Here is a 20,513-nt window from a genome sequence, read left to right as displayed (position 1 = left end):
TGGGAAACTACAGGCCTGTCAGTTTGACCTCAGTGCCAGGAAAGCTCATGGAGCAGATCCTCCTGAGAGTCATCATGCAGCACTTGAAGGGGAAGCAGGCGATCAGGCCCAGTCAGCATGGGTTTATGAAAGGCAGGTCATGCCTGACGAACCTGATCTCCTTCTATGACAGAGTGACGTGCTGGGTGGATGAGGGAAAGGCTGTGGATGTGGTCTACCTTGACTTCAGCAAGGCTTTTGACACCGTTTCCCACAGCATTCTCCTCAAGAAACTGGCTGCTCTTGGCTTGGACTGGCACACGCTTCGTTGGGTTAGAAACTGGCTGGATAGCCGGGCCCAAAGAGTCGTGGTGAATGGAGCCAAGTCCAGTTGGAGGCCAGTCACTAGTGGCGTCCCCCAGGGCTCGGTGCTGGGGCCGGTCCTCTTTAATATCTTCATCGATGATCTGGACGAGGGCATCGAGTGCACCCTCAATAAGTTCGCAGATGACACCAAGTTAGGTGCGTGTGTCGATCTGCTTGAGGGTAGGAAAGCTCTGCAGGAGGATCTGGATAGGCTGCACCGATGGGCTGAGGTCAACTGCATGAAGTTTAACAAGGCCAAGTGCCGGGTCCTGCACCTGGGGTGCAATAACCCCAAGCAGAGCTACAGGCTGGGAGAGGAATAGTTGGAAAGCTGCCAGGCAGAGAAGGACCTGGGAGTGATGGTGGACAGTCGGCTGAATATGAGCCAGCAGTGTGCTGAGGTGGCCAAGAAGGCCAACGGCATCCTGGCTTGTATTAGGAACAGCGTGACCAGCAGGGCTAGGGAGGTGATCGTCCCCCTGTACTCAGCTCTGGTGAGGCCGCACCTCGAGTACTGTGTTCAGTTTTGGGCCCCTCGCTACAAGAAGGACATGGAGGTGCTTGAGCGGGTGCAGAGAAGGGCGACGAAGCTGGTGAGGGGCCTGGAGAACAAGTCCTACGAGGAGCGGCTGAGGGAGCTGGGCTTGTTCAGCCTGGAGAAGAGGAGGCTCAGGGGCGACCTTATCGCTCTCTATAGGTACCTCAAGGGAGGCTGTAGCGAGGTGGGGGTTGGTCTGTTCTCCCACGTGCCTGGTGACAGGACGAGGGGGAATGGGCTTAAGTTGAGCCAGGGGAGTTCCCTGGAAGTCTTCAAAAGACGTTTAGATGTAGAGCTTAGGGATATGGTTTAGTGGAGGGCTGTTAGCGTTAGGTTGGAGGTTGGACTCGATGACCTTGAGGTCTCTTCCAACCTAGAAAATTCTGTGATTCTGTGATTCTGTGATTCATATTCATTGATTTCTGTTATAAAATAGAAGTCTGAAGAATCAAGTAAATTCTGTAGAAGAATGCCTGTAACATTCTACTGAAGATAATGATGTAACAACAAATACTTTGAAATTCTTGCATTCTTGGTATGGTTTAACCCTAGCAGGCTGCTCAGCACCATGCAGTTGATTGCTCACTGTCCCCAGGTGGAATGGGGGAGAGAATTGGAAAGGCAAAAATTGTGAGAACTCAAATAAGGAATTCATTCTCCGCTTCCCATTGGCAGGCAGGTGTTCAGTCACTTCCAGAAAAGAAGGGCTCATCACACAATTTCACAGAACGGCTGAGGCTGGAAAGGACCTCTGAAGATCATCTAGTCCAATCCCCCTGCCAAACAGGACCACCTACACCATGTAGCTCAGGATGGCATGCAGGCGGGCTTTGAATACCTACAGAGAAGGAGACTTCACAACCTCTCTGGAGAACCCGTTCCCATGTTCTGTCACCCTCACAGTAAAGAAATGCCCTCTCATATTCAGCTGGAACTCCATATGCTTCAGTTTGTGCCCACTGCCCCTCGTCCTTTTGCGTGGGCACAACTGAAAACTGTCTAGTTCCATCCTCTTGACGGTCTCTCTTCAAATATTTATATGCATTGATGAGATCTCCCCTCAGCTTTCTCTTTTCCAAGCTAAACAAGCCCAGTTCTCTCAGCCTATCCTCATATGACAGGTGCTCTGGTCCCCTATCATCTTAGTAGCCCTGCTCTGGACTCGCTCCAGTAGTTCCATGTCCCTGTTTTACTGGGGAGCCTAGAGCTGGGCTCAGTACTCCAGATGCGGCCTCCGTTACAGTTTCTTGGGAAGTCAAACACCATCACTGCGAACATCCCCTCCCACCCCTCTTCCTTCCTCTTTACCTCTTTTATTGCTGAGCATGATATAATGTGGTATGGAATATGTCTTTGGTCAGTTCTGTCCCCTCCCAGCTCCTGGTGTGTCCCCAGACTCCTTGGTGGCAGGGCAGCACAAGGAGCTGAAAAGGCCTTGGCTCTGTGTGAGCACTGCTCTGCAGTAGCTAAAAGATGAGAGGGTTATCACCACTATTTTCATTAAAAATCCAAAACGCAGCATTATGTGAACCACTACAAAGAACGTTAATTCTATTCCAGCCAAAACCACAACAGTTCCATGACATTAATTTCTACTTAAGATTTTAGCATGAAATATACATTTTAATTATACTACAAAATAATAATGGTTGTTTATTGTCTCCTGTTTTTAACAGGCTGTTGGAGACGAATTTTTAAATGTGGCAGCTGATTACCATATATCCAACAAGAATCTGTACAACATGGATCTGAGTGAAAGAGTGAGAGAGCAAAAATCTGTTTCAGGCAAAAACCTGGAAACTGCAGCTGCGTTTACTAAAAAGGATCTGCCTCTGGATGTTTCGGTTATCAACCAAAATGAAAATGAAAACACAGAAGCTTGGGCTGCATCTCAGACAACAACAGAATTTGCACAAAGTACAGGCCTTGCTATTACCATGCAGCTTGATGGCACTGGAAAAGTAAATATTTTTTTAATAATGAAAAACAAACAAGCCGTGTAAAGGCATTATTAAATGATAGAATCTTCTGCTGAGGTTGATGCTGGCTAACACCCACATACAGTTCTTTGCTTGTAATGCTGAAAGTCAAATGTGTGCTGACATCAAACTTTAGAATTTAGTCAACGTAGCCAAAACAGGAGATAATTTATAGCTTCAAGATAGTAATCTCCCAGAGACTGGAGATGCAGTGGGTGTTTAAAAGTGTGCTCATACTCACAGTACAAGACGCTGCTGGAGCATGGTATACTCATTGGGCAGACCAGAGGTCTAGAGCAAGGCTTTTCTGTTAACTTCTGCAGATCTGGACATATGGAAGAAGTTATATGCCGGTGCTCATGCAAGATTGCACAGTTCAACTTTCATACTAGCTTGTGGTGCCAGTGTGTGCAAATACAGTTTTTCTTTATATGACAGTTGCTATGACTTCCTTCAATTCAGTGATTACTTAAGAAATTCTTAAAAGAGTTGCAATTTTATATTAGCTTTGTTACTTTAGTATTGGCAAATTGAGAGGCATCTCTGGTGAATGAGTCAGTGAGCCCTTGAATTCATCCCACCTATTTTAAGAGTGTAACTGGTGTCCCTAAATTAACAATGTATTTTGCAATATATTCTATGTTACATAGTGAATGCACATGTATGAGTTTGATCTTTGATCTGACTTTTCTAGTGACTGTATAAGGAATCTGTATTAATTATAGCTTGGTAAAAGGTAAGATGAGTTAAGGTCTGTGTCTAGTCATATTTTTATATTGGCATTCTGAACTGATGTTATTTTCCTTTGTGTTAGGATCAAGTACTCTCAATGGAAAAGAGCTGCTCAGTATCTGTGGAGGGAAGTTCCACAACCCCAAATTCAGTCAAAAATATATATGAGAAGACCATCACTATTGCAAAAGGCAATTCAAGTCTAGGTAAAGTACCTAATATTTTTTGTAAATTGTTCAGGAACGTCCTTTCTGTTTTTCTCCTGTGTTTCCTGTTCTACCAGTGAAGATTAGTCAATCCAGTTGCTGTCTGTCACCTTTAACAGCAAATAAGGTGCCCACTCTCACTAAGGATTTTTTCTATAAAGGAAGTTAGTCAATCCTAAATGTTAACAGTACAGTTTTCATACATTGTTTTTTTATTTTCTGTGCATAATGCAGTGGAAAAACAAGATAGGGCCAACAAGTGCTGTGTTTTGAGATTAAAACAAAACAAAACAAAAAAACCACCTGTGGTCAAAGAGTTGCAGATTCAAATACATGTAAAAGTGAAATCGTCTTGTTTTCTGAAGCTAGTCAAAAGGATCTAAACAAGCCATTCACTTCCTTGATACTGATTTTTACATGTATCATGAATTCCAGTATTTTTGCAAATCAGATAATTAATTAATTTAATAGGTAGTATTTGTGACTTAAAGATGTCATCATTTTCTAGAGAATTTCAGGTTTTTAAAGATCTTCAATCTGCAACATCCTGAGCATTCTGACTGTTGTCGACGGGAGGAAGACACATACGCTCAATATGAGTGAACAGTGAACTTCAACTTTAATGGATAGCTCAGTCGCCTTTTATCTAGTTCGAACATAATCAACTCATACATATTGCAAAAACTAAGCTCAGGATTGGCTAACATCTGACTAGAGGTGCATTGTGGCATTAACAGGCACAACAGGCTGGAGAACTCCTTGTCCTCTTCAAGTCATAGAATCATAGAATGGTTTGAATTGGAAAGGACCTTAAAGATCATCTAATTCCAACACCCTCCCATGGGCATGGACACCTCCCACTAGACCAGCTTACTCAGAGCCCCATCCAACCTGGCCTTGCCCAGGGATGGGGCATCCACAGCTTCTCTGGGCAGCCTGTTTCAGTGCTTCACCACCCTCTGATTAAAGAATTTCTTCATAATATCTAAAATACCCTTTTTTATTTTTAAACCATTCCTCCTTGTTCTTTCGATACTCTCCCTGACTGGAAGGCTGCTTTAAGATCTCGCTGGAACCTTTTCTTCTCCACGCTGAGTAACCGCAACTCCCTTAGCCTGTCCTGAAAGGAGAGGTGCTCCCTGAGCCCTCTGATCATCCTTTTGGCAGTCTTCTGAACTTGTTCTAATACTTCCATATCCTTCTTGTGCTGGGGGCCACAGAGCTGAATGTAGCGCTACAGGTGAAGTCCCGTGCTTACATTCCTATGTCTAAGAAGCTTATTCATAAAATCATAGAAAGACCTGGGTTGGAAGGGATCTTAAAGATCACCTAGTTCCAACCGCCCGGACGTGTGCAGGGATGCCACCCACTAGATCACTAGATCAGGTTGCCCAGGTCCCCATCCAGCTTGGACTTGAACATTTCCAGTGATGGGGCATCCATAACTTCTCTTGGCAACCTGTCCCAGTTTCTCACCAGCCTCTGTGTCAAGAATTTCCTCCTAACCTCTAATCTAAGTCTCCGTTTTTTGTTTAAAAACATTTCCCTTTGTCTGATCATTATCTGCTGAAGCAAAAAGTTTCTCTCCATCTTGTTTTATAAACCCCTTTTTAGCACTGAAAGACCACAATTACATCTCTCCAGAGCTTTCTCTTCTCCAGTCTGAACAACCCCAACTCCCTCTGCCTGTCTTCACAGCAGTGGTGCTCCAGCCATCTGATCATCTTTGTGACCTCCTCTAGACTTGCTCTAACAGGTCCACATCCCTCTTTTGCTGGGGGCCCCAGACCTGGATGCAGTACTCCATGAGAGCAGAACAGGGGGGACAATCATGTTCCTCGCCTTACTGGCCACACTTCTTTTGGTAAATCCCAGGATGCAGTTGCCCTTGCGGGTTGCAGGTGTGCACTGCTGGCCAATATCAAGCTTTTTGTCCACATATTGGACAGTTCCTAGTTAGTCAGGGTCGTCTTCTTACACCTTAGACAACTGTGTTGATTTCAACTGCACGTGAATGTGAGGAACTAAGATCACTAAGAGATTTCTAAGAGATTTTTGTAAGGATTTCTGTAAGGAATTTGATAAACCACAAGTTTAGTGTCTCTATTACTGTTGTTCTTTAAGTATTTCTTTTCTCTTATATAGATACATAGGCAGATGTTTATGTGTTTGGCTGAATCTGGGTAGCCTCTGGGTTACAGCTGCTTTTTAAACTCTGTTCAGCCAGTTTCTGTTGTTCAGCCTGTCTCCCCCAGTCTTTAGTTCATAGAGTAATGTGTTCAGTCTTTGTCTTCTGTAGTCATGTTTATATATAAATGGTTAGAATTTTCTTATAATCAGTATCTTTGAAGGCTTTGCTCTGGGTAGCTTTCACCTTAAAGATCATCTTCTTCCGCTCAGTCTGGAAAAGAATGTAAGAGATGATGAAGACAGAACTTCACTCCCATTGCTTACTATCTTGAAGTTTACATGCAAAACCAGGAGAACACAAGTGGGGTGTTCACTGCTTCTTTCTCTAGTAAATCTTCCTGTATAAGGCAGTCTTGCTTCAGTTGCTTCCACTTGTTAGGGAAAACATTCTTGTTGGTCAGTGCACAAAAAGTAGTGAAAACAAGTTTGGCACAGCAAAGATGTTGAGGGGAAAACTCTGTTGGGCCTGCAGGTACCTTTCATTTGCCTTTGTGAAGAACAGTTTTTCTTAGAAGTGTCAACAGTGTTGTTATCATGAGCATTGCTGCCCTGAAAATTATACTGAGAACCCATGTATATAAAAACAATCACTATGACGTGAAACCCAGCAGCGCAACTAAGTGCCAGTGGATACCCCATGGATGAGTAGGGGGAAGACCATTTCTGTCTCATTTCCCATTCATGAAAAGAAGGAGTTAAATGGTGCATATAAGCCTCAAGAAGTATTGTCCTGCTTTACCACTGGTAGGATTGTTATGTAAATCAAATAATGGATTAGATTTGTCAGTAGTGCACATGCTCTTGCAGAAGTCAGGATTCTCTTCTGGGCCCAATCAATGGGCTGCCGTAATTTTGTACAGAAGATTAAGAATATTTGATATTATCCTTGTACTTCTAGTTAATCCTTTAATCATTTTAATTCTTTTCCTAAAAAGAACCATCATAAACAAAACTGACATGTGGCAGATGAACTCACTGAACTACTCAGAATTACAAATTCAGGTTTTTTGAAGCCATTCTGTTACCTTTTTGGTTGAGACCTTATTTGATTGTTGGCTTATTTTCTGCTTTGAATTTCCGCTGCTCTTTGTTTTCTTATATTGAGCTTGATACATGAAATAACATAAGATAAAGTCAAGATACTGTGATTGTGATTTGTAACTCCTTTCTCCTGTTAGAAGAAAGAAACTCCAGGAGAATAAGGGCAATATTCAGGCTTGCTGACGTTGGCAGGTCGAGTGGCTGTATTCTGCCTTCTCAGCTTCTTGTTATATTTCTTTGTCTTGTCATTCAGAACTGGGGCTCAGAGACTATATTAACTCTTACATGTTTCATGCCTTTTTCACTGTAGGGATGACAGTAAGTTCCAATAAAGATGGCTCAGGAATGATAGTCCGTAGTGTCATCCATGGAGGCTCAATAAGTCGCGATGGACGGATTGGTGTGGGAGACTGCATCCTGTCCATTAATGAAGAGTCAACCACTAACTTGACCAATGCACAGGCCCGAGCTATGTTAAGAAGGCATTCGCTTATTGGACCAGATATCAAGTAGGTACACCTCAAACATTAGTTGTGGTAGGAAAAGGCTAATAATCAAAATCTGATGAGACTTATGCAGATTTTTTAATTCAGAATTTTGTTTGTTTTCACAGTGTGGATTTATCTTTAAATTACCCTTTCAGATAAATAATTCACTATTGAATTACAGCTTCGTAAGTCTGAAAGATAAAATCACTTGTGTGGGAGGCTCTGGGTGTTCTTAGAAAACTTATTGCTGTGATTAGTTTCCATTGTCATTACTGCCCTATCTGTCCATATTGAAAGTATAGGATTTGTTAGAGTTCTGCATTTACAGTATGATTCTGCTAAACAAAGTAAGGATTTCCTCAAGGTATTTGTGCTTCTGAAAGGTTAACTGTCTGGCAGTTGCACAAGTGATTTCATCTGATGGAGACCTTTCTTATGGATTTTTTCTTTGACTGCCAGACAGAAAGTATGATACCTGATGTTAATGCAGAAAAGTAATATTTAAAAAATGTCAGTACATCTATAATAAACAGCAGAAATGGGCTGTTCTGTGAAGACACTTCCAGGTTTTCATTAATACATATGAAGGAGCTTTTGCTCCTTCATACATAGATGTCTTCATACATAGTACATAGATGTCTATACTTTGGAGACCTATTGTTATTATACTTTAAACCTATTTAATGTGAGTCTTGAAAAATCCACTTGTTCAATGAGAAAGTTTCTTCTTCTCAAGTTCAGTTTACAGAAATTCAACTTTCCATCAAAGTACAGTTCTTTCTAACTGTCATGGTTGTAGAGTTAACTTTTCCCATATATCCACAATCTAGAAATGAGGTGTTCCTGAGCTTGTGGCCAGTGCTCCAGACCTGTCAGTGCTGGGTTTACAGCATTAAAAAAAAAAAAAAAAAAAAAAAAAAAAAGACCTAATAGCTGTTTTTCTGAAACCCATGTTAGTATGGACTGGGTCAGGTCTGCTAATGGAATTACCAGAGATGTTGTTAATAAAAACATCTTTTTTTTTTTTTTTTTTAAGAACGTGTCCTTGAAAATGGTCAGTTCAGTCCCAGTGTAACAGTGTAGTTTCTATCTGTTAAAAACAGACTGCAGGGCATTTGCTTCTTCCTCAGTCATACACTACCTTTGAAGAGACCTGGCATTCTGAGAACCGGTGGGCAAGGTATCTTCACTGTGGGTTGTAGGTTTAATACAACCTATATAGCTGTCATATTTGTAAGATCAGGACTTCATACAAGCTTGTTTGAATGGTGGGTTCTGCGCATACAACTGATTACATTTATAGACAATGCTTTTGTGAATATGAGCAAGTCAATGTTGATAAAACTTGATATTGATTATTCTTGTAAGATTTCAAACTGTATTGTAATTCCAACTTCCATGACTGAAATCAGTTGGTATGTACACACGAATATGTTTGTACATCTGCTTAGATACGCATATGCCACAGCACGATTTTTTCTGCAAAGTCTTTTATTAGTACCATAGTCAAGTGATCCAACACAGATGTATTCATTTTTTGTGATTATCCCTTTATAGCTCTTTATTTGTGCTATGTGAATATAAGTTTTGCTTTATAGTCTTAGTCTTTTTCCAGATACATTGGAAATATCAAAATCTCATGAGATGTGAACATTCAGATGTCCAAAAGATAAGTTCATCACCTCCTTCTGTAAGAAGCTGAGGTATTCACATTCTGACTTAAGAGTTTTAGCTTTCATTTTACGTTTAATGTTCTTCGGTGCATTCCCATGATAAGAGTTTAGAGTGAAGCCATCTTTTGTCTGTCGGACAAATAAAATTCCATATCTTTTATTAGCTTCTAAAGGAATCTTGCAAGAATAAGGACAATATTTTTTGGCCTACATAGTTTTGATACAAATCTACTTTATCACCATAAATAAACGTTTCAGTAATTCGCACTTTTAGGAGAAGTACAAGATTCCGAAAAAATACTGTGATGCAAATGCGTGGGTAAATGTGTCCCAAATCAGGAATTCGGAGGTACAGAGCACTATCTCATGACAGTTATTCCTGTTTTCTAAGAGGGGTCCAGAGCTATATAAACACTGTTTCACAGTTAATGTGATTCATGATCTAAGGGACAACCTTTCTAATAACCAAGCATTTAATCTTTTTGGTGTCATGCTAGGGAAACAAGGGTGTACAACCACTCAGATGTGGTTGTATTATTCCTTTATCCATACAGGGCTGCCTGACACCTTAACTATTAAGCTGACACCTTAACTATTAAGATGAACTTTTTGGGGGTACCAGGTTGACCCCAAAAAGTGATTAAGCAGGAATATTTTAATTTCAAACCTGTCTTTCAGTGGCAAACGTTGTTTACTAAAAGCACAGGAAGCCATTCTTACTTGCTGTGTAAAGGCTTTTTTATTTTATTAAAGGAAATCCAATTTTTTATAGTTTAGGAGCCAACAATCTGTAGTTCCATTTCATGTATTCTTTTTCTTTTTCCCTTTGCTTGTGGAAAACCAGATGTGTGGCCTTACCAGAATGCATTCTGTTTCATATACTCCACCGTTCCAGGAGTTCTTATATTTCTGTAATAATAGACAAGGTTTTCTGCTCAGAGGCAGCTGCTTCTAATGTCTGTCAGATAATCACCAATCTGAATTAGAATTCACCTGCCTTAACCTAAAGTGTGGGGATGATTTCCTGATCAAGGAAGAGAAGACAGATTGCAATTCTATTTTGCATGCTTGTTAATAATCACTGCTGTAGACAGTAATAAAGATCCTTTCTGGGGGAAGTATAGGTGAAGTAGAGATGGTAAAAAAGAGAAAAGAGAAAGTTAAAAAAAAAAAAAAATGGCAGCTCACACTTTTAACTACATAAGTATGCCTCTCACATTCAGCATGAGACAGTGACATTTGTTAACACCGTTGTAAAAAGATGCTGCATCGTATGCTTCACATTCTAGATCTTCTCCAGCACCTGCTGATGATCAGGCCCTCTTTTATGTGTGAGTATTGGCGATTCAGAAACTCATTATGGCTCTGTGTTGCAACTTGTCTGTAAAATCATTCCATGCCATGCTTTTATTACATCTTTAATAATGTCAGGGATATATCCAGATACAGGTACATACTCTCTCTGTCTTTGTGTGTGCATGTGCATGTATGGATGTATATATAAAAAAATGTGTGTGTATACTTGTGCTTTTGTGTTTGTTTTTTTTTTTTATACATATAATATATACACATAAATATATATATATGTGTATAATGGTTTAAAACTTGAAGATTATAGCATATTTACTAAAACCAGAATACAAACGTTTTCATTCAAAACAATTACTGCTAATGACAGCCACCCCAGATGTGTTCAGAGCATGTGTGTGTGGGGGGAGTGTGTGCTTTTACAGGGCTTCACTGTTAGAGTTGTCCTGAGTACAATGTACTGATATCTGGATTAATCAATGTCAAATTTTCTGTGGCACTTATATTTTACTTTCTTCATGTATAAAAAGGTTCAAATTAGAACTTAATTATTAATGACAGTTATTTCTGCTGAACATTCTCCATACATTGTTACTTGGTTTGTTGGTGTTTCAAGGTTTTGTGTGGCTGTTCAGTCAAGCATGTGATAAATGTTCCTATGTACTGCATGCATTCTTGTGTTTACAGATGTTTTCATATGTACACCATGGTGTTTCCATTGTCGCTGCTTTCTTTGCTAGCACATATCTTGGTGAGGGGGTGGTAGCTCCCAAAAAAGGAAACCAGAGTACTTTCTCCTTCAAGCTGTGCAGCTATGAAAAAGAGGGAATGATTAAGCCCTGTGTATAGTAGACAATTCACCTGTTTCCTCTCTTCTGTGTCTTCATCCATATTTCTTAGCAATTGTTTCTCTTACTACCTTCCCAGTGACTTAATAAGGCAGATGTTAGTCCTTTCTGGGGATGAGCCATTCAGATGCCTTGATGAATTTTTATTTCTACCTTAAAGCACAAGGGTCAACATAGTTGACCAGAGTCTCCCAGGACCTTTCATGTTCTGGCACTCTTGTCACCTCAGTCTGGTTCCTGGCACATGATGGGGCATTCAGGATGGTGATGGATATCTTCAGACCTTGCTGTGACCTCCAAAAACCGAGCTGCAATAGCAATCCAGCAAATGATGGATTTGATTCACTGTGGGCTTTCAGCCCATGAACTACTAAACTGAGAACAGATTCTTGGCAGATGTGGAATATAATGCAGTTAGTGCAATCTGACCTTGCCATGTCTCACAGAAGAAAGGACCAGGAAAGAGAGAGACTTAGCAAAAATGAAATTCTAACAAACATACTCCCTAAAGCTCTAATTTTAAGCAGAGCTGGGTGGTGCATGTTCCTTCTCATTTCAGTAATAATCATAGAATCCTAGAATGATTTGGATTGGAAGAGACCTTAAAGATGATCTAATTCCAACACCTCTCCCATGGGCAGGGGCCCCTTCTGTTACACCTGGTTGCTCAAAGCCCCATCCAGTCTGGCCTTAAACACCTCCAGGGATGGGGCATCCACAGCTTCTCTGGGCAACCTGTTCCAGCACCTCACCACCCTCTGAGTGAAGAAGTTCTTCATAATATCTAATGTAAATATACCCCTCTTTAGTTTAAAGACATTCTTCCTTGTACTATTATTACACTCCCTGAAAAAGAGTCCCTCCCCAGCTTTCCTGTAGGCCCCCTTTAGGTACAAGAAGGCTGCTATAAGGTCTCTCCAGAGCCTTCTCTTCTCCAGGCTGAACAACCCCAATTTCCTCAGCTTGTCCTCAGAAGAGAAGTGCTCCATCTTTGTGATCATCGAGTCTCACGAGAGCAGAGCAGAAAGGGAGAATCACCTCTCTCGCCCTGCTGGCCACGCTGGTTTTGATGCAGCCCAGGATACAGTTGGCTTTCTGGACTACAAGCACTCATTGCTGACTCATGTTAAGTTTCTCATCAACCAACACATCCATCTCTTTAGGGCTACTCTCAATCAATTCTCTCCCCAGGCTGTATTTGTGCTTGGGATTGCTAAAAGCAATAGCATGGAGAGGGGAGAAGGATTCTCATGGACAGTCACATCAATAACATAGCTTAGCTTATAGGAGCAGTTAAGGAAAGCTTTGCAGCTCACTGAACTTCAGAAATTAGCAAGCAAGAAAAAAGATGAACTCCAACACAGAATATATCTTTTCATACATTTGATCCATGCAATTTGGTTTTCTTTCCCTCACTTTTTTGTTTTCAAAATGCAAGTAGATGTTCTTGCTTATATTTGTGAAATGGCTGAAGAATTATTGGTGTTTAGTTGTAGATAAGAACAAAGAGAAAAAATACATATTTAATATTCCTTAGAGTTCTTAGAATTAAGCAGTTAGAACCATAGTTAAGCACTAGAATAGGAATAATGTAATTTTTCCAAAGAGATAAAGGAGCTGCCAAGTGATAAATTCGTCTGCATCAGTTAGGTGATAGTCTTTCAGTTTTAGACACACAATCTTAAAATGGTGGAGTGAACCTCTTTCCTTCTTGGTTCCTATGCTGAGCACAGAAATGGAAGCTTACCTTCATAACACAGTTTTCAGGAGATGTTTGTAAGTAGCATGGAAGGCATCATTTGAGCTGCACCTTTTGAATGTCCTAGCACAATGTCATTTACTCATTCATATAATTAAAATCTACATGGTATCCCAGAAACCTGTAGCACATCTGGTTTGCCCCACCCTTAGCTGATTGGTAATGCTGGCGTTGCAAAGCAGGATGAGGTAAGGACTACCATTACCCTTGGGCCTTAGAACCCTTCTTAGTTTCCAGTGCTCCCTGTTCAAAAGGATAGGACAAGAGATGAAAGATTCTGGGGACTCTGCTGTCAGCGATCCCTCTCTGCATCTGGGCGCGGTCTGGGCACATATATTTCCTATTAAGGCATTTGCCATTCTCTTATCTGTGCTATGAACAGCAGCTTCTTGCTACATTTTAGCATAAAGGAGACTGTTGAGATCATCTAGCCAACAGAAACATTGCTGGCAACTCTGGTTTCTTTAAGTGCAGCTGCCTTTCAAGGGAAAATATGTTATTTTCTGCTTACTTTTATGGGGTAAAAGTTAATGAATTTGATTGAAGTGGAATTGATGGCTGTAACTGCATTTTCTTTCTTTGAAACACGGCTTTGGCTTTTATAGTGGCAGTTTTATGGGGTTACTGGGTGGTGGTTCCCCAGTAACATTTGCCCCTGTGAGAATTTTGTGACCATAATACTAGGACTTTGCTGTAACTTACCACATTTAGAATTGGAGATGGCTGAGAAGTAGTTGGGATTATTTGCAAAAACTAAAGAACTTCTAAAAGCATCATTACTCTTTTTTCTTCCCTCTTGCCATTATCCATTTCACTGCTAGGCTTCACAGAATAACTGCTGCATGTCTTGCGCACTTCTTGGTCCTGGAATGATCTCAGCAAACACAGATATTAGGTCATTGACCTTATGCTGTGTGTTTGTTCGCTAGTGTATACTCCACAGCATTTCAGAATGAGAACACTTTGTGTCAAGCACGTAACACTTGAGTATTTAAAAAAAAAAATTGAAGGCAGAAAAACAGATCTCAAGGAAAAGAAAAATAAGCAGGTGACAGTATAGATGATTTAGAAATTTCTTTCAAAAGAACTGGAGAGTTTCTCCTGTTCAGCATCTAGGTGATGGATGATAGGACACACGTTTTTTGTGTTCTTTTTCTGACAGTCTTAATTGTTACCACATTTTGATAGCTAAGCTGCATGTGGGACAGTCAAAGGTTTTTGACTCAACAAAGCCTAAAGTAGGGCCATGTCTTTTATTTGTGTTTTTAGTTCATAGTGTCGTTTCTGGAAGTAGAAGGAGGTTTTTTAAGAAATACTTTTCATGCCTTAATGTTTTTCCTTTTCTTTGTTCCTCTCTCCCCAGTCTGTTGTGCCATTTCTGTTTCTGGCATTCACACATGATTGAGTTACACCAGGGCTTCAGGAGCATGTCATTTGGCTGGTGAAACACAACTGTCTGTCTGTCCCAAGCTGGCTGGAAGTGCATGGTGATGGGGAGGAAGGAACTGAGCAGAGGATTGCTCCCTGCAGCTTAACTGGTTTGCTATAACAAGTTTGTGAGTCCAAAGCCATGCAGTATTTTTAACGAAAAGCATGGAAACCTAAAACAGATACGAAACCTCTATAGAAAGCACAAAACCTGCAAACCAACTTCCAGAAGCATATTCAGCCAGCTTTTAGGATGGTAATGGTGCTTCACATTTTGCTGATCTTCCAGTGTTTGTCTTTGCACGGGGAATCTGTTTTGACTGAAGCAGGATTGTCTCTATTACACTCTAGTCACTCTTAAAGCACCATGTACTTAGAATATTGAGGCCAACTCTCAAAAAATCAAGTGCTGTTCAGCTGTCTAATTTGACCATAAATGCTTATTTGCTGTAAAGTCAAAAAGGTTGTATATAACTCCTTATTCCGAAGGCAGTGCCTGTTATGAAGTAGTCTTGAGTGACATCCTCATATCCATTCCTCACACCCATGAAGGGTATGTCCACCAGTGCTCATACTACTTTAATCATGTTCCATTTTATTACAGTATTACATATGTGCCAGCAGAAAATTTAGAAGAGTACAGAGCCAGTTTGGAACAACAGACAGAGGAAACTGTGCCCATTGAACTTTTTCCTTCCCATACAGTCAGGTGAGTCAAAAGACTTTTTATCCCATAGGACTCTTAGATTGAGCTTTTTGCATACACTTCGCATAGTTCAGGATGGCAATTTTTTTTTTTTTTTAGAAGAGCTGATAAATGGTTACTTTTCCTCAGGCTAGCCTCCATTAAGAAAAAAAAAAAAAAGTCTATTTAAAATACAGTTTTTGCTTTGGTTAATAAATTTTTTCTGACATTTTTACTAGGCTATTTTATAGGTGTTTGTTCTCTCCACTGAGGAGATTGCATGCTGTCTCATCCAAAATTCCTCTTAAATACCATGCAATTTGATTTATGTATTGCCACAAATATTCTGTGCTTCAACCATGAGAATTTAGTATTGATAGTCTATCCTGAATGTATACTGCAAGGAATGAATTTTGCCATCTTTTTCCTTGCCTTCAAAAATTCATTACTTACAGGCCAAAATATTCAGCGTCTAACGATTTTTGTCTTCTTTAACTTAAAGTCCAACAACAATAACTGTCCTTGAATTTTTATGTTGTTATTTCTTCCATTTTGGAAACAATAAGCAATTATATTTGGTTGTAGTTCTGAAATACAGGTCTTTGTTCTGTAGCTGTCGGTTGTTGGCAACGTAAAATCAGAGACAAATGGATGGGGAATCCCTGAATGCAGTATGTGTTCTAACAGTTTTCTCATAAGGCAGATCTCTGTACTGATATGAATTCTGTGTACAAATACAATGCTGATCCTGTATGTGAAATTTTGCAGAGAAATACAGTGATTATATGGGATTTTTTTTAAAATGAATTGCATGCTCATGTTCATCAGCAGGGAAATCCCAGAGCTTCCAGAACGTGAAGAGGGGGAGGGAGAAGAAAGTGAACTTCAAAATGCAACTTTCAGTAACTGGAACCAGCCCAGAAAGTAAGTGCAGATCTTGTACACTATAAAATCTAAATCTAATCTGAAATTCAAAAAAATTGAAACCTGTTGCATATATTGTGCATTGCAAGAGTAATTCACTGTTGATTTTTACTGCTGGTGGGCTAAATCCCTGCAATCTAACATTTTCCTTGATTGCTTTGGTAATTTATTTATTTATCTATTTATTTATGTATTTTTGGTAAGCCCAGACAGGCTTACTGTCTGGGAGCCAATAAGAAAAGATGAAGAGAAGGATACAAAGTTTTAATTAGAAGCCAAAATAAAGTGAACAACAGCAGGCACAATTACAGACTTTCTGAGCAATCTAATAGATTCACTCACTGAAAGACAAAAATCTAGGCAAGGAGAAATTATTACTGAATGTTCTTAAACCATCTTGTAAATCCAGGAGTCTTCAGTTGGCACCGTCACAATCACAATAGATCATTTATTTTGCTCCTTGTTTTGTCACAACAGGGTTGAACTTTGGAGAGAGCCTAGCAAGTCACTGGGGATCAGCATTGTTGGAGGACGAGGGATGGGAAGCCGCCTGAGTAATGGGGAAGTGATGAGAGGGATCTTTATCAAACACATCCTGGAGGACAGCCCAGCTGGCAAAAATGGAACGCTGAAAACGGGAGATCGGATTGTGGAGGTACCAGCTGAGTGCCTTTTGGATCTAGTACCCCCAGCATCTCAGGAGTTGCTGAGATGGATGTTTGGTCTTGGGCAGACAGCTCTGCAATTGCTACAGCTGTCACCACGTGAGCCATAGTGTACTACTGTGTTACAAACACAGTAGTACCATCTACTGATGTCTGTGTGCAGTTTTAAGTTGATTTTACAACCTGAAGCATAGATATGGGAGAAGGGATCTACAAAAACAGTAGTTCTACCTGCCTCTCATAAAACCAGCATGTGTAGGAAAAAGCTTAAGTTTGGTGAAGCTAAAAAGTTTTACCTTTGCATACTGGATAGCAACAGAAATGGCCAGAGAACAGGACATCATGCAAATAAATGCTACGCTTATTTCCCTTTTAATTTGTACTCGGGCCACATCATTCTTGTGCACTTCAGGAATTAAGGAAGATACTATTTTTTTTCCTTATGACATATAGAAAGGTGGATTTGATACGGAGGTGTTGCAAGGAAGTTGAGAGCATTGCGTTCATACCTGAAGATAGTGTAACCGGTGGTGCTGCAGGGAAGAAATGATCTAGATTCATCATCTTCTGCTTATCCAATCCTGTGCTTATGCAGCAATTTCTGCATTCTAGTTCAAAGATGTTTAAGGGTGGATGGATGTACTGAAAGGGATGTCTTTCCTGTGATGGTTATCAATAAATAAGACATGACCCTGTTTCTGTTGTCATGCCATGTCACAGGAACTGTACTTCTTTTCATCCTGCTGAATGTTTTTATCTGATTGTCCATAAGTAAGAACGTAATGAGCAGAGTGATGGAGATGTTAATACTATCCCTGGGTCAGACTGCACATTCTTTACCTAGTGATACTAAAACTGGAGATAAGTGGCTGCTGCAAGATCTAAATATAGGACCTTGAAATAATACATTAATGCAGGCAGCACTTACTTGGACAAAATAGAAGATTTTTCCAATGGACGACAAATGGGGAGGTGAAATTTTGCTTGATGGCTACAAAGTTAATAATTATTCATTATTGCTGAATGCTTGGTTTTGTAAGAATGCAGTGATTGTCTCTGAGAATGGTGCTTGCAGAAGATAAAGTGGGTGATCAAAATTATGTAACTAAAGTCTTGTTAATATGACTAACTAACTGGATGGTTTCAGTTTCTCAAGTTGTGGCATATTTAGGGTTTTCTTGTCTTTTCTTTCTATCAGCGCATACAGTATTTCAGACATGGAAGGTTGCAGAGAAGCAGTGTTATTGTTCAGTCCCTTATAGGTTTAGAACCCTCTCACAACTGCTTTTTCTTTCTCTCTGTATTTTACATTTGATAGTTAAGTTTAAGATTATGTTAGACAGTTAAAGAGGTAGGGGTAATCCTCATTTTATAACTCTGTGTGCAAGAATTACCACTAACAAATAACCTTTCTGTGTTAGCTTCTAGCTTTTATTGTGGTCATTGTGAGAATGCTTCACTGATGCTAATTTCACCATAACATGGTTTTTACCTGGATAACAAGACACTGATATATATGAAAGCATGATAAGGAGCAACCAAGCAAAAATTTGTCCTTAGCCATCCTTTGTAAATGTTTTATTTTAGAAGAGAGAAAGCTCATGGATTCTGACCTGAAAATTTATCTTCTGGGGATTGCATCTAATAGCTGAATCTGGCTTTACATTATTGGTATTTTTAGTAATAAAAAAAAAAAAAAAAGAAAAGAAAGAAAGAAAAAAAGTACAGACATCATAACTCATAATGAAAGACCTTCTAGCGCTTAACCAGTTTCAGTTTGGAAATTTAAGATCTTGGGGAGGTAGGTTAGTCTGAGATAGGTTTTATAGGCAGCAGTATTTGGCAAATGCTGCAACTTGTTCATATTATCATGTCTCTTGTATTACATTGCCTGTGGGGAAAAAATATGGCACCTGAACCAGGAATGTTGAAAACTCTGTATTTAAAATCATGGACATTTATTTCATGTCCTTTCAGTGTTCTTTGAAGTCTCAAACCTGTGTGTGAGGGACATAAACAAGGCCAAGTCATTGGAAGCTTTTCCACCAACAGGTTTGGGCTTAGGTTTTATACGAGGTTTCCTGTCCAAAACCCAAAGCTGATTCATGATTCTTGTAGCTTCTTGTAATGTTAAGATGAGGCCTTCCAATTACAGGTGGATGGAATTGATCTCAGAGATGCCAGCCATGAACAAGCTGTGGAAGCCATACGGAAGGCAGGCAATCCTGTAGTCTTTATGGTACAGAGCATTATAAGCAGACCAAGGGTAAGCATAAAAAATATGAAAAGAGACATATTGTGTAGTAATAGATGAATGGAATGTTCAACGTGGTGGTGTTTGGGAATGGGATATTTAAGCCTGAAAGTTCCATCTCAGCTATTTCAGGAACAAAGATTTGATTTAAGTATTATTTCCGTTTAGAATGAAATCGATTTGGATTTGGATTTACCCTCCAGCACGCCGTTCTCAAACTATTTTGAAAAGACTCAAGAATGATAATTTGTTGGGGGGCAGAGTAGGAGTCTAATTAAAATCAACTCTTAGAGATTGACAGCATGTCTGAGGAGCGCATGCAGAAATACAACACCTGTTAAAATGTTCATTGGACATTAATGAAAGGACCTAGAAGTACGCGGAAGTTTTCTGTCACTAAGCTGCATGGACGTTGCAGACAAAAGCTGATGAGCTTTAATATAGTTGCTTGCATTCACTAGAAACTAAACTTCCTCATTGTAGTCTGTGTACACTGCATGTTTATTTACTAGTTGTCTCATAACTCTTGTTCCCTAGCCAGAGTCTCTTTATAGCCCTTCATCAGCTTCTGCTCCCTGTGGGCAGAAAACTACTAACCCATTTTATCATCAGTCATCAAAGGTAAAGTTGCATGAAAAAGCTCTGTTGAATGTTGGTTATTGATACTCAAGTTACTAAAGTAATGCTTTTGCATTTGCTGTGATGTGAACAATATTGCCTCTGCTGAATGTTCAGAACACTGTTTGGGATGGATGTTACACCATTACTTTATCACAACTTTTCGTATTTAGAGAATGCTCCTTTTTTAATTGCAGTTCTTTGTTCTCTTTCTTTCCTATTATTAAGTTTGTGCATTATTTTTGAATGTTTATTAACAAACTTCTGTTTATTTGTGAGCAGAAACATTGCATATGCTCTTGCTGTACACATGCTTTTCATTGTGATCTTTGTAAATGGCATTATATTTATTGTCTTCAATATTTGAAACTTGCATCTGTACTTCATAGTAAGATCTTATAAGGGAATTTCCTGTCTTCATGCATGTGCAGTCACCCAAATAGTTAACTGCCTGCACACAATAGCTGTACTTAATATGGTTCTGCATGGCAGTCATTTTCAAGTGATGTGGCTAATGAGTCCGTTTCTTTCCCCATTTTTTTTTTACTTCATTTGGGCTGCTGTAGTAGTTAAAGAGTTCCTAAGTGTATTCCAGAATAGCCCAAATAATGCAGAGAAGTTGTGAGAAACTAGTTCAATAATTTTCCTAGTAAACAGTTACCTATCAAATCTGTGTTTCATACTTGCTCTATTCTGTGTACCTCTGAGTACATGTAAGAATTACTCTGTCACCATGTTATGGCCCCAGACAATCTATGTTACAGCATTATGCTTTACAAGATGCTAGGTTGCTTCCCAATACCTCCGTATCCTGGACACATTAATAAATTGC

At 39.8% G+C, this 20,513-nt stretch overlaps 1 protein-coding gene across 11 annotated transcripts in view; it reads left to right on the top strand.

Moving 5' to 3' along the window:
* Positions 1-20,513, top strand: part of MPDZ (multiple PDZ domain crumbs cell polarity complex component) — a 106,006-nt gene that overhangs the window by 55,822 nt on the left and 29,671 nt on the right. For 7 of the 11 annotated variants that reach the window (XR_014319345.1, XM_082783136.1, XM_082783143.1 and 4 more), the window contains 8 exons: positions 2,560-2,844; positions 3,677-3,800; positions 7,342-7,540; positions 10,482-10,523; positions 15,140-15,244; positions 16,049-16,144; positions 16,622-16,799; positions 18,965-19,075. Coding sequence is in view for 10 of the 11 variants with exons in the window: in XM_082783136.1 (XP_082639262.1) it covers positions 2,560-2,844; positions 3,677-3,800; positions 7,342-7,540; positions 10,482-10,523; positions 15,140-15,244; positions 16,049-16,144; positions 16,622-16,799; positions 18,965-19,075 (1,140 nt within the window). In the remaining variant the exon portion in view is untranslated. The remainder of the gene's footprint in view (positions 1-2,559; positions 2,845-3,676; positions 3,801-7,341; positions 7,541-10,481; positions 10,524-15,139; positions 15,245-16,048; positions 16,145-16,621; positions 16,800-18,964; positions 19,076-20,513) is intronic. The other 4 variants (XM_082783139.1, XM_082783141.1, XM_082783140.1 and 1 more) reach the window with 4 other exon arrangements.

The sequence above is a fragment of the Aythya marila genome (assembly GCF_965140915.1).
Source record: "Aythya marila genome assembly, chromosome: Z".
Taxonomy (NCBI): Eukaryota; Metazoa; Chordata; class Aves; order Anseriformes; family Anatidae; genus Aythya; species Aythya marila.
This window is presented reverse-complemented; position numbering and strand designations above follow the sequence as displayed.